This window comes from Liolophura sinensis, chromosome 1 (genome assembly GCF_032854445.1).
Source record: "Liolophura sinensis isolate JHLJ2023 chromosome 1, CUHK_Ljap_v2, whole genome shotgun sequence".
NCBI classification, from domain to species: Eukaryota; Metazoa; Mollusca; class Polyplacophora; order Chitonida; family Chitonidae; genus Liolophura; species Liolophura sinensis.
This window is the reverse complement of record NC_088295.1, coordinates 67393325-67406865: the sequence shown is the minus strand read 5'-3', so window position 1 is coordinate 67406865 and position 13541 is coordinate 67393325. Positions and strand designations below refer to the sequence as shown.

General features: G+C 38.6%; 2 protein-coding genes across 3 annotated transcripts in view; both read left to right on the top strand.

The window, feature by feature from the left end:
- The window catches only part of LOC135463532 (uncharacterized), a 29831-nt gene extending 26806 nt beyond the window's left edge, over positions 1-3025 (top strand). The window contains exon 9 of the mRNA XM_064740793.1: positions 531-3025. Coding sequence (XP_064596863.1) covers positions 531-676 — 146 coding nt within the window. The 3' untranslated portion in view covers positions 677-3025. The remainder of the gene's footprint in view (positions 1-530) is intronic.
- Positions 3026-7094: 4069 nt separating this feature from the next.
- On the top strand, positions 7095-12878 carry LOC135461312 (tripartite motif-containing protein 2-like). Of its 2 annotated transcripts, XM_064738336.1 has the most exons (4): positions 7095-7208; positions 8417-8590; positions 10834-10978; positions 11343-12878. In XM_064738336.1, the coding sequence occupies exons 2-4, from the start codon at positions 8455-8457 to the stop codon at positions 12277-12279; spliced, it is 1218 nt and encodes a 405-aa protein (XP_064594406.1). In that variant the 5' UTR covers positions 7095-7208; positions 8417-8454; the 3' UTR covers positions 12280-12878. The 2 variants fall into 2 exon arrangements, with proteins under 2 accessions (XP_064594406.1, XP_064594407.1); XM_064738337.1 differs by lacking the exons at positions 7095-7208; positions 8417-8590 and adding an exon at positions 9445-9952.
- Positions 12879-13541: the final 663 nt, after the last annotated feature.

Sequence of the window (13541 nt, the reverse complement as noted above, 5' to 3'; positions counted from 1 at the left end):
TTTCTCTTCATTTCTTGGATGCTGCTGAAAGTGGTGATGTTTTCTGTGCTTTAAAACTAATTTTGTGATGAATTGTTAAAAAAATTTTCTTTAGATGTTATTCATCAAAAATGTCCAGCATTTGAGGTCAGATTTATTAAAGACATTAACTGTGATAAAATGACATGTGCATGCATCTTAAATTTTTAATGACCACATGTAATCTGTTGACAGTAAATGTATGTAATACAACTGGAAATCTGTATTTGTTTTTAAAAACTAAATAAAGGTCACAGTATTTAAGGTAGATATTCAAAAATTTTGCCCCTGGTTAAGTTTCACATTTTGCCTTGTCCTGAGAGGTTTGTCGATGTTAAAAAAATATGTTGAGTTTTGGTTGGAAGACAGGAAGATTTCCTCCGAGAAAAATCTAATGTCCAAAAGTTCTATACAGACCCATATTGAAATTGCATGTTCTTTGTTATATCATTATGTGGCTGTTAATGTTTCCTGGGTGATATTTTAACAAATGTCCTGTTTTATTTTTTCAGAACGATGCTTTTTTGGACCCTGGGGCGAATTTAATGAGTGTAGGAATGGAGTTAAGACAAAGATTAGATCAGTTATCAGTGGCCCAGATGTTTGCCAGAGAAAAGCTGTTAAAATGAGACCATGCAAGAGTAGGAATGCTAATTAAGTATCTAGGATGGAAAAAAAATTTTTTTAGAACAAAATCTTTGTGTTTTACATGAGTAGTTGAGCTAGACTTTAATTTCGTTTTAATTTCCAAATTCTGTTTTAAAACATGAAACTGTTTAAAACTGTGCAGTCTTTGTATAGGAATATCTGTTTATACTCTTTGTCTGATAATTTGTGAATGGAAATCCAAGGTTGACAACTGTATACATATACCTGCGATTGTACTTTTGTGGAAGTTTTTAAAACATTAAATAAAAAATTGAATTGTGAAAAGAAGTTTTTAATGATCTACAGTGATTTTTCTGATAACTACAGTGTATGTGTATGATATACAATGTTGTACTTTAATATTGTTTATTTGTCGTTTTGTCAGAATGTTAATGTTTGGTATGAACAGTTAACCATAATGTTAACTGAGAACAAAGCATGCATTGCACAGTCCCACTCGCATTTAAACATACGGAGTTTGCCTTTAACACCGCAATCATAACGTGAATCATCAACTTGGTTTCTTCACGGGTTTAATCTTTGCACAGGCAAGAAGAACTATGAGGAAAAACTTCAAGTGAGATCGGTCCTTTGATTTTGTTCTTGAATGAACGAGTATACAGTAGTTAAATATAAAGACATGGTTACAACTGCATACTGTTCTGACTTTTGTCACTTTTTTCTTAAGACATTGGTAAGACTTATTATGCACGTACTATCAAGCAGTATTTGATAAAGATGTCCATCACAACTTATATGCTGGGGTGTTGTGAGATTTGATAATTTACATGGTAGTTTTTTTGATAATCTCATAACTTTGTTATTCACTTGTAAAACTCACCTTCCTAAGGATCCTCATATTCATTTGGAAATAGTATTCAATGTAGGTCATCCATGGTTGGTACGATACTTTAAATAATAACTTACCTCCCTTTTCAGAATCTTCACAGTGTTGATAAACTTGTCTCAGTCATTCACTGCAATCAATGTAATACCTACCACTTTGAGAGCTGTTTTATTAAGCTTTTAAGAGTAATCTAGTGATCTACCTAGCTCTTGTGCCGTAAGAAAAGTATTTACATTTTGGTTTTGCCAAATATTTCCTTAAAGCAAGACATGACGATCATTTCTGCCTTTACTTGGTATAGTGTACTTTGTCTTGGAAATAGAAAACTCTCTTTTCATAGATAGCTGTTTATTTTCTCATGGTCTTCAGAACTTTTCTTTTTAGGTTTTTGTGGACTTTTTTTGATTGTTTGTTTTCTGAATATCTTCAGAACTTTTCATGTTTTTACTTTTTTTTTCACTTTTTTTTATTAGGATGTAACAAGTTACATAATTTTGAACCTCTACAGCTTTTTTTCTGAATTTCCTGAAGTATTAAGCCTGTATATTTTATATAATGGGAATGATTTGATGCCAATTTTTTTTGTTATACTTCATACATTTTCAGTGTATAGAGACACCATTTACACACTGTGTATAGACATTTACACACAGGTGTATAGACAAACTTTAAGGTGTAAAAGTACACTTCCAGTCTTGTTACCCATATATGATTTGAAAAGGATGTGCTATCACTGTAGGCTACAAAGATAATAAATAACATGAAGCATCAACAGTATTATTGATTTTTAATTCTTTTGAAAACTGTGTTAAGAAGTGGAAGTATATTTGTTATGTAGCATTTAGAAAAATGCTATGGGATGAACATGTTAGTTGTTTGTTAGAATTAGGTGCTTATTTCATGCCTATGTCTTGGAAAACTTAATTTTTTTCAGTGTTCTTGATTTGGAGATCTCCAAAAACAAATACAGACTGGTTATAGAAAGTTATGATTGGCTTGCCAAGATATCCACTTACCCAGTGCCGTGTCTGCACTCTTTGTAAATGAAGGCTATTGAAAGGTAATGAACTGTTTGAAGCCTATTTAGAGTGTGCTAATGGTGGGTTTTACGTTACTTTTTATCTCGATTGGTGACTTATGTATGAAACTTACAAAGCAACCAAGACTTTCTGCCCTAAGAATGGAGCGTTTTATAGATCTGACTTTTCGATGTTAAATGTAAACCTATAGTGTCCAGGTATTTACCAGATTTGAGCATGCCCAAGATTGTTCAGTCATGTACACAAGTTACCTCCCTTCATGGGGAATCGCTGTACTCTGTTAGGACTGAGTGTATCTGGTCTAAGACGAACCTCAAGAATTCCTTGTGTTCACTGGACAGGATTATCTGTGATCAGGTCTAGTGCGTAACAATCAATCAACCCAATTGATTTCCGCAAAGATGGACGGCGCCATTGAGAGCGTGGTTTCTTATCTATTTGTACACAGGTTCTGTTTTTTTTTTGTTTTTTTTTTTGTTTTTTTTTGTTTTGTTTTCATGTGTATGTGTGGAATGGTTGCCTTTTGAACTGTGTATAGCGTAGTAACACCGCTCAGTTAAGTAGTAATTTCTCAATATATATTATGTTCATCTTCATGAACAGAGGAAACTGAGAAGCGTTTTTCAATGTGTTAAAAAGCACAATCTGTATGGTAACAAAAACCAGTCAGCGGCCGCCATTTTGATTGTTGGTATGATGTACATACCTGTCTAAACTGTTAACAGTTCTCACCATACATTATTTTATACATAATTGACAACAGTGTGTCAAACATGTCGGCCTGTAGATTTTATAGTCTGCGATTTTATACTTCAAGTTGACAAAATATCACCAGAGAAGTGAACTCCTGAGATGAAGTTCTGATATTAACAGTTACTAGGGTCGTGTGATTTAACGTTTAGTGTGTTCACACTACAGTGAACTTACATACTAAATGCCATCTGGCATTAATTGGTTGGGCTTTAATTCCGTTTCCACAAATATAGAATGTTCTCTATTTCACGGTAGATTTTAAGGTAATGGTTAGAAGAATTCTTTATCATAATCAGTGTCGTAGTTATGAAAATGTGATGAAAGTAAAAAGCTATACAACACGTACTCAGTGAAAAGTTTTGTTCACTGCAGTTTATTTGATGGTTACAGTCTAACTAATAACTGACCTGGTCTTCTTTATTCTAATGTACTTGTTGGGTATCATATGTAAGTATAAACAGTGCAATGTTTTCATGTCTTGACTTGCTTTATAGATAGCGCCATTATTGTAATAAAATTTACCATTTTCTTTTTTCATTCTGTGTCTGGTGTTTTGGTTTCTCAAGGACAACTAATCTTCAGATGTTAATGAAAATTAAAAATTGGCTTTAAGCGGCAGGAAATTGATCTTGGAGAAAATTGGAGGAATATGCAAAGGACTGTTGCAGTAAGGCGGAGAATCGGCCCCAGAGAGCTACGATAAGAAAGTGCAAATTTCAAAATCCCAGCACAGTTCTGAAAATTTCCCGATCAGAAGTATAAATCTCGGTGGAAGCACCCGGAAAAGTTATGTGGCCATAAAAGAAATCCTTCCTTATTAATAACCCGCGATAAATGCACTCTCGCTCAAAAACGCCAACTTTTCCTTCAAATGGGGCATTGTGTTTTTAATTTACGGTATGAAGATCAACGTTAATCAGAAAAACATCCTCACTGAAACTTTCAAGCGTGTATTTCTACGTGCTGTCAAAGTGTCGTTCTGGTGTAGCGTTTGTCTTCATAATGTGATCAGTTTTGGCAAGTCTAAAATCCGCATTTCTGCTATTTCCTTCATAGTACAGTGAACTAACGAAGTTGCTGTTGAGAACAGGCTGCGTCTGGATGAAGAGGTCGAATCTTTGTGGCTATTTCTTTGGAGACATACTTTTGAGTAAAGATAATGGCCGTCTTGCATAAAATAAATGTTATTATGAATCAGAAGGGATAAGCTATGGTATTAACATTTGGCAACTGTAGCGAAATCTTACGAGAGTCCTGATGAGAATACGTGTTCCACTAGCTATCATTAACATCAACATCTTATGCGTAGCAAAAGTATAAGGCTGAAAGTTACATTTGTTACATATTTATTTAATTCATTGGTACAAAGCTGCGTGCTCAAGAATTTTTCAGAAAGTAACGTTTGTAGTGCAGCGATTGTCGCAATTTTATAGTGTCTAATGTAAAAGAAAAAATATTTTGGAATGACTGAAACAAGCTATAATTTTTCGATTTTATGACCTATACATCGCTTCAGTGCATGTTTGGAGCTTTACAAGTCGCATGCTTGCTAATAACAGGAAACGAAGAGCAAAAGAGAACTGAATAAAGAAGTAGCCTTTCGAGTTTCTCAGTAGCTGTCACTCAGCTAGTCAGTTTCGCTACTTCAGTTTCTCGCACTGGGACCGATTCCCCGTCAGGTCCTTTCCTTGGCTGTAACCAGAGTTGACGGAGATCCTGTTTTCCTCATTTGTTCTCCACATAATATTGAGGGGGCATGGAAATGCCTTCCATATGTCCTTTTGTCTGCCCTTTGTGAACAAGCTATCTTGAACTGGTTTCAACTAATCAAGTTAATATTTGCACGGTGGCTTCAGGCCAGTATTGATTTTTATCACTCAATACAACCCAGTACAGCTACAGACGGCCATCGTGGATTCTCTCTTCCTCACAAATATATCATTGTGATATTCTTTGACATTTTGCAACCAATACGGTTCATATTTTCACATTGATTTTCATTACTAAATCGACGTGAAGTTCCAAGAATACATTCAGGCACATGTGTACAGCGGCTGTCGGTCACCTTGGATTTCCTGGTCGTCACACCTTTCCCTCAAGACTTCGGCACTTGTCCTGAGAATGACAATTTGTCTCAAAATGGCGAGGGATCTGTCAGCTGGGTTTTAAAGTTGAAGTTAGCTGGGAACCTTCCATATCAGAGTCTCTTTTTGCCCATGTTTACGACGTAAGGTCAATGACAACTTTACTTGTCGGCAAAATTTGTAGCAGGGCTAAATACGGGAAGTGAACACATGCGTTAATGAGGGAATATCGCTTTTCTCGAGTTTTCTGCCTGTTAAAAGCTCGATCTTGGAGTACACTGTGTTTGTATGTGACTGTATTTATTTTAGAATTTGTACAGGCCTCCGCCCTAGAAATACGTGGGAACTGGCCACAGAGCCCCATTAATTTTCCATAAGCGACAGTGTTAACGTTTAGCGCTGTAGCTCAGTCCCAAACATTCCGTGGCCAATAAGCTTTGGTGCATACCTGGTCCAGCCTGTGAGCTGGACCTTTCCATACCGGCAGCTGGGAGGCGTGCTTAGCAACGCCAAGGGGACGTCACTCGCAGCCTCATCACTACCTCACATCGTGTGTCCTCTCGCCCAGAATTTCAAACTTTCATCAATAAAGCTCATACCTCATCAAAGTGTAGATAGTTTCCAACATTTTTATACCATGCATGCACCTGAACACCAAAAATGGCCGCCTGGGAGCAAAAAAAAAGGCTTCATACCCTAAAATACACAGCATTACATTCGTCCTACCGAAAAACCGAAAGTTGTAATGGGGGTCTGTGTCCAACTGGTTGACAAAAAGCGGCCGACGACACTCTTGTGGCCGTTTGAGAAGTCTAAGTTTAATGATAGACCAATTGTCTTCAACTACTACGAGGTGCATATCTGTACATCACATGTGTGAAAGTGTGTCAGTAACCTGCAGAAGGTCCACCCCACGCTCTCCGGTTTCCTCCACTCAGAAAAAAGTAACCGCCACTGTTTAAAAGGGAAATTCTTGTAGGGGGTCAAACAACGAGAAAATAAATAAATAAGTGCTGTTTTATTTATCAGATTTCATACTTCTTAAGCAAAGGTGCCTATAGCTAGATGCAGTTTAACAGAATATGGATAAAGGTACTTTAATAGTCTCCAACCACAGCGTTGTGAAAACCCTATGAAGAAGTCATGCACGGGCCTACAGTATGTCAAGGAAATCCTGCCACTGTGAAAATATTCAGTGATGCAACAAACTAACGCGAGAGACCAGTACATATTATAATTATAACGAGAGGATGAATGGTTCGAACTTCCTAAAGGCTCAGGTTAAGCGCATTTGTTGAAGGAGAGTTATATTGGCACTCAGTCTGGAGTAAATAAAAGCCGCTATAGACGTGGATATTAGTGCTATGATTCGCTTAGAGAACTGTATTTTATGCTTCACAATGTGTCATTTACGTCCTTATTTAGCGTGGGTAGCTGTCAATGCGGGTATTAAGGTTAAGTCTGTAACAATGCTCCTTATAGATCTTATTGGATTTAGTAAATAAAATAAGGGCGTTGATTCAAGCTGACAGCGTTTAACCCTATCATGTGGAACACTCCTGGGGCATACACAAGTAGGTGTGCATGAACGCATGCATGCAAGGACTCGCTGTTCAGTCTCTTTATGTTTCGGCCAGCATGTATTCAGTGTAAAACCTCAAGCCTGTGCCAACTCGAGGCGACTCTTTAGGAGACGTTGCCAATCACAACACTCGCCTTCAAGTGTACACAGGCGAATATTGGGGACACTCAACATGGCGGACGTATCTCTCTACCTGTAACTTATGTAGAACACCTATAACTACAGGTGTTTAGCAGGTAATGTGTGTGGTGCATATGGACAGGTATTTAATTGTGTGATTATAAACTTTAAACTCAGTTGTATACTATGACGTGTAGGCGCGAAAAAACTATGTTTTATTATTTTACGGCCGGAATACTGCAACCTGATAGTATTAGATGTAAGGCGAAATGTATGAGGTTTGACGTCGTGTAGGCCAGTGTGTATATAACAGATAGGCTTGTTATGTATAGATGCTCGCCTCTGGAAATGCGTGGATGCGTACGAAGTGTCGTTGAAGTTGAAACCTTGTAAGTGTAAAATTATACTTAATACACTGTACTGGCTATACCTTCAAGCAACTCCAGTACCTTTTCGTATCTAAACGATAAGGGATTAACATGATATAGGAATCAACTTTTCGAGCCCCGGTTCATATTATAAGGTGAAGTGCGGACAATGCTCAAATAAATGTAATCTCACCATCAATACTATTTCATCACCGACAAATTCTTCCCAAGTAGTATAAATCTGTGAACGCATAAGGTGTGTTTTCCAAAAATCCATACGCCTTTCACTTTTGCAGCTATACCTTTGCAAGGCTTATAGGTATATATGGCGACGTATTTGGCCTACACATGCATGGTGCTTGGTTTCTTTCTGACTTTCCAGTTTTGTCGTTCTATAAATTAACGATATATACTGCCAACAATATAGGCCTAATAGTTCATTTAAACTGGTAAACTTTTATTTTGTAAGCCTTATAGCTGAAAACAGTATAATGAAAAGATAAGATATCATGTTTGGTGGCACGTAGGTTGCGATCCAGTGAGATACTATACAGAGGGGTGATCCTGCTAGAAGAAGACACTGTCGTCAGATTATTAAATATTAGCTATTAGTAAATAACGAGCACATTTTTTGGACAATTTGATGTTATACTGTCGATGTGGACTCTTTAAGCCATTTGTAGTAACACAGCCTAAATGAAGTAATGCTATCGATGCGCGTTATAATGGCGATGTGTTATACTGAGGATATATAGTAATACTATGGATGTGTCGAAATATGTCAATGTGGATCAATACTGTCGATTTGTTGTAATACTGTTCATGTTGATTAACACTGTCGATGTGTCGTTATATTGTCGACAACTGCCAATGTCGATTAATGAGCCTATGTATAGTTCTATCGATGTGAAGTAATACTGGTGATGTGTAGCAAACTCTGTATCCGTGCATTTCAGGACCTGTACTGTTTCAGTAGCCAGGAGACTGGAGTAGGATGGTGGACTACCTATCACGGTACCGCCTTTACGGACTGGGGTACTCCAAACCACCACTCAGACAGTCCTGCCCCTCTCTCAGTGAGCTCTACAAAAACACGGCGCCTTACCTCTTCAAGTCAGGACAGACACCAAGTAAGTGTCACCTAAACCAAGGCGACACTATGACGGAAAAGAAAGGATCCCAAGGAGTCCGGAATATTACAAATCTTTACTTGAATTTATATTATACTACAGATGGAATATTCTGAGAAACTACATGCATTCCCACATAGCTTAAAATTTGTTCATTGCATTGGACATATAATGAAACGTTAGCCTGGTATTTAGCGTGTGGGAGAGCTAATTAGACAAAATTATGTGTGATTGTACGATTGTTATTTCTTTTAAATTCATTTTAAGTGTTTTCTTTTAAATCATTAAAACTGTGCAAATAATAGAGAATCTAGGCGTCGAAAGATACATGTATATAGTAGTCGTGCTCAAGAATCGCATCGCTACATTCGAAACAACCTTCAACACAAATCACCAGTAAGAACTAAGAAAGTATTTAAAATCAGAAACGACGACGGATTCATCTAAATATGCGTCTACAGTTTTCAGTTATAGCGGAATGACAAAGAGAATGTTGTATATAAGTACAATTTTTATCACTAAGCAAATGTGTACAATCTTTCAGGCAGTACAATACTCACATCGCTATAATCATTTGCTGGTATATTTACTTCATAGTTTGAATTCTTTCTGAACTCGTTCCAGAACTCGTTTCTGCTACCTTATGTTAATCCCTGTCTTACCTTTCTGTGGTTGACTCATTTTAAGATTTAAGCCTGACGTAATTTTAAACAACTGCCCTAGTCTAGTATATGATTTTCTTTCTTTCATGCGGTACATCAACCAAACCATTATCCTAGTTACAGCAAACAGTAGGTCTATAGTCGATCGCTTCGTCTGTGAGCGTGTCACATGTGATTTCTCGCTAACCCGTTGCATAGAATTGAAATTAAGCTCAATTTCCACAAAACGAAACAATCCAAGCTGCAGGCCGCAGTGTAGTTTTAATAGAATATTTGACATAGGCCTACTTACCATTTATCACTATTTATCAAAAATAAAAACGTTATCAAATGACACGATGTGATTATCGTGCCATTAGGTTTCGTGTCTAGTGGAAAATAGGGCCTCTAACATTAAACGTATGTGACGCTACGTCAGCGATTGTTACATTGTGACGTCATTCGTTGTCATGGGGTTCTGACACGCTAGTGTGTGCGGGAGTCGTGCCGCCCATTATGCAGTCAGCCTGTCACTTGTCACGATGTAGACCCTCAACTTGACGTTACGGGTGATATCATGATGTGGTGATGGTAGACAACCAAGCTCACAACAGACTATACACCCTGCGGCCGTTGGCTCCGGAGATATGCCTCTTGCTACAAAGAGAGCTGTTCAGTGGAAAATACTTGCACTTACTCAAGAAAACGTGGATTACCACAAGTGAGTTAAGTTGGTTTGCCCAATTTTCACCCTGGCGAAGCTGAATTTCAAAACTGATTGGAATGATCAGCCATGGAGGCATCCATTTTGGTCCCAAATGTACATTGTTTATACGAGTGTATAGCCTATAGTCTAGGCATGATTTCTCATTACGGTTTACTCACCAAACTGTTGATTATGGATGGCAGTCTAAGCAATAACTATTCACGTTGGTGTGATGACTATTTAAAAAAAAAATAAAGATTCCAGATCTAAGAAATGAAATTATTACTTAGGATATTGACCATGGATTTATGACTTGCTTACTGTCAGAGTACACGTTTCTGTATAAAGTTGGTGGGTTATAATAACAGGCATCAACTATGTGTTAGATATATAATGTTCTGTCAAGTACTGCACATTCATACCACATTCATACATACTGAACCGGTACGTAGGCTTACACATTATATCAACCGCTTCGGTGGCCTAATCGTTACAGCATCCGCCTCGAATTAGGAAAATTGTTGAGTACGGCTTTAAACCACAAGCATACACACATACATACATACACACATACATACACACTAAATGCGATTCGGAACATTTACAGTGTGCTACACAAATCTACAGGCCTACACACTAAACTGATGTGTTATATGAACAGTGTGTTGAATCAGTTGGTTTACACACTATAGGTGACACACTACATACATATGTCTATAATGTACATATAACAGTTTGCTGATACAACAGACCATCTTACCGACACTTGGGTAAGATTTCTGTTTTTTGCCTTTAAGGTACATTTAAAGTTTCTTAACCAAACAATTTTCCATTTTCTACTGATCCTAAAAGTCTGTCAGTAGTCAGCAACCAACTTCATCTACATACATTCACAGTTCACGATTGCCGACCGGAAGTCATCAAGGATCACGTGGACAGACGGGACTGGGAGACACAACTTCTTTGTCATGGGCTCCGAAAGACCTGCGCTGACCTGGGTCGTCTTCGTACGCACAGGAAGACAGAGGATAACGTGAAAAGGTACGGTTGTACAAACAGTATAGATCTCTACATTCTAAGTACAAGTCATATCTAATCATGAATAAAGTGGTGTAAGCATTTCAGGTGCCACGTGATCCCGTTAACACTTTGATAGTTCTGAATTGTGCAACAGGCTGCATGAACTTTTGGGGGTTTATGTGATGCGCAGACCATAGCACTACTAAATCCTTCAGCAAATCATACATTTCAATCATATCAATCACTCAGTCTAACGAAAGTAATCACGTCCACGTATGATACATACATGTTTGCTGGCAGATTCGTCAAGGTCTACTCACTCTGTGGACAGCGTTAAAGCAAACTATTTTATCCTTCAAAGTATATGTTCTCTGTGTTTTTACAGGAAAGACAAGCTGTTGTTTCAGATTGGTGTTCGTGGGAACGGTGAAGGAGACTTCTGTTATCCCCGGGCTCTGGTGGTTACTGATACAGGCGACTTGATTATAGTAGACACGGCTAACAACCGTGTGCAGGTCCTCAATCCTTATGGCGTCTTCAAGTTCTCGTTCGGGACGAAAGGCGAAGCTAATGGAGAATTCAATGAGCCAACGGGTGTAGCCGTGCTTCCAAACGGACGTTATGTCGTGGCTGATAGCAAGAACAGACGCATCCAAGTATTTCATCGAAACGGGCGCTTCGACCAAACATTTTCCACCAATGGCGTACCGTATTCAGTGTCATGTGACAGGTCGTACAATATTGTTGTTGGCACGACGGCTAGAAGTGTTGAAATCTACTCCCGTGACGGTAAATTTGTAAGAAAATTTCGAACAAGCGAATCGACACGGGGGAAAGGCTTCGTCCCGGTTTATGTCCGCTGTAACAGACGTGAAGAAATAGTCGTTCTCGATCCCGAGGAGAAACTTGTGAAATTTTACACACAGAAAGGCAGATTCCTGCGCCATTTCCAACCCGAGCTCGGCGACGACGGCTTAGCGATGACAGCTAGCTGTATATGTCTTGATTCGAAAGACCGGATAATCATTGGTGATTCTCTCAATCACACTATCAGTGTGTATGACGATACTGGTGATTTTCTCGGCCAAATCCTAGGACCCTATGACAGTTTAGGTCCTGTCCAGTCATGTGACATAGGACCAGAAGGCCACCTAGGGGTAACAGAGTTCAGTGTCACGGGAGAGCACTGCGTAAAAATATTCCGCTTCGTAGAATGTATTTGTCATCTGAACAGACCGGGGTCAACCAAGAGGAGAACGCTCACGAATTCGGCAGAAAAAGAACACACATTGTCTCGGAGCAGTTCAAACAGTCCTCAGTGAAGCGTACATCCATAAGTTAACTACGGATTAAGTAGATACTAGAGAACCCAACCCTCTCAACTTTAGAATGTACTATTTTACATCGTACCCCTTACCATTTAAGCAACTTCTCTTAGCATACACCCTAAACACGGAGTATGCCACACAGTAACTTCATTCGCCACTGAGAAAATTTACCATGTCTTGTTTACCTTCGGCGACCTAGCGAAATGCAGCAACTTTCCGCTCTGAAACGTTCCGTTCTCCAAATGAGCGTTTTCAGGCTTTTATCATGTTAAAAGGTATACTTCCCCGTGATTCGCTCTGCCGCTTTAAGCCATTGTCCTCTAGGGTTTCTAGGAGAGACAGAGGACTTGCTGTTGTGACTTTGGGGGATACAGGGAAGTCTTTGTAAAGATTTGGACAGGGGCTTATCCGGATTACCCTGTGACAGTCGCCGGCCTAGATTGGGATACAGACAAGAAAAAAAGAAGCTGAATTAAATAAAGAACCGTTTTGTGGTCAGTTCACTCTGGACATATGAGGTGCTAACTCTAATACAATCAGTTTTTGTTTTCAAAATAAAAATAAAAAATGGATAAAATAAACTTAATTAAAGTAGAACCTATTAATTCTTTCCAGTGTTGTACGTTGTTTCAGTAGTATGCGATGTACAGGGAGATCCATTAACAAGGTTAGTTGAATGACAGATTGAATCTCATGTTGGTCGACGATTTATTGTTTCGACTGGAGTTATACGTCGTGCTCAAGAATGCTTTACGTGTATCACGGTGACCAGGCTTATTGTTGGCAGAATTATAAATGAGTTTGGAGCCGACCACTGGATTGCTATCTGACAAACCTTCAGATAAAAAGCCTACAGCCGACCCAGTGAGAAATGGACTGTGAATACGGAACTTCCCACAATAAATTTATTTATTTATTTGATTCGTGTTTTACGCCGTACTTAAGAATATTAAACTTATATGACGGAGACCAGTATTATTGTGAGAGGAACCCCCAATAAACTGTGGTCTTTACCGAGCGACACCGTACACGACCCGGACTGCGAGGGGCTTTTGAATATGTACCATACTGCGTTCACCAACATAGGGAAATATTGTGATTTATTTATTTTTTGATTGGATTTGTTTTACGCCGAACTAAAGAATGTTTCACTTATACGACGGCAACCAGCGTTGTGGTGGGAGGAAACCAGGCAGAGCCCCGGGGTTGCTGTAGTCTTTTATATTGGTTCATATATCGCCAGAAAGCTCCCTTCC

Excerpts from the sequence above, each read along its gene's own strand:
- LOC135461312 (XM_064738336.1), top strand. The coding sequence starts at position 8,455 with ATGGTGGACTACCTATCACGGTACCGCCTTTACGGACTGGGGTACTCC. Across the intron at positions 8,591-10,833 it reads CAAGTCAGGACAGACACCAA|TTCACGATTGCCGACCGGAA; the intron begins GTAAGTGTCACC and ends ATACATTCACAG. Across the intron at positions 10,979-11,342 it reads ACAGAGGATAACGTGAAAAG|GAAAGACAAGCTGTTGTTTC; the intron begins GTACGGTTGTAC and ends GTGTTTTTACAG.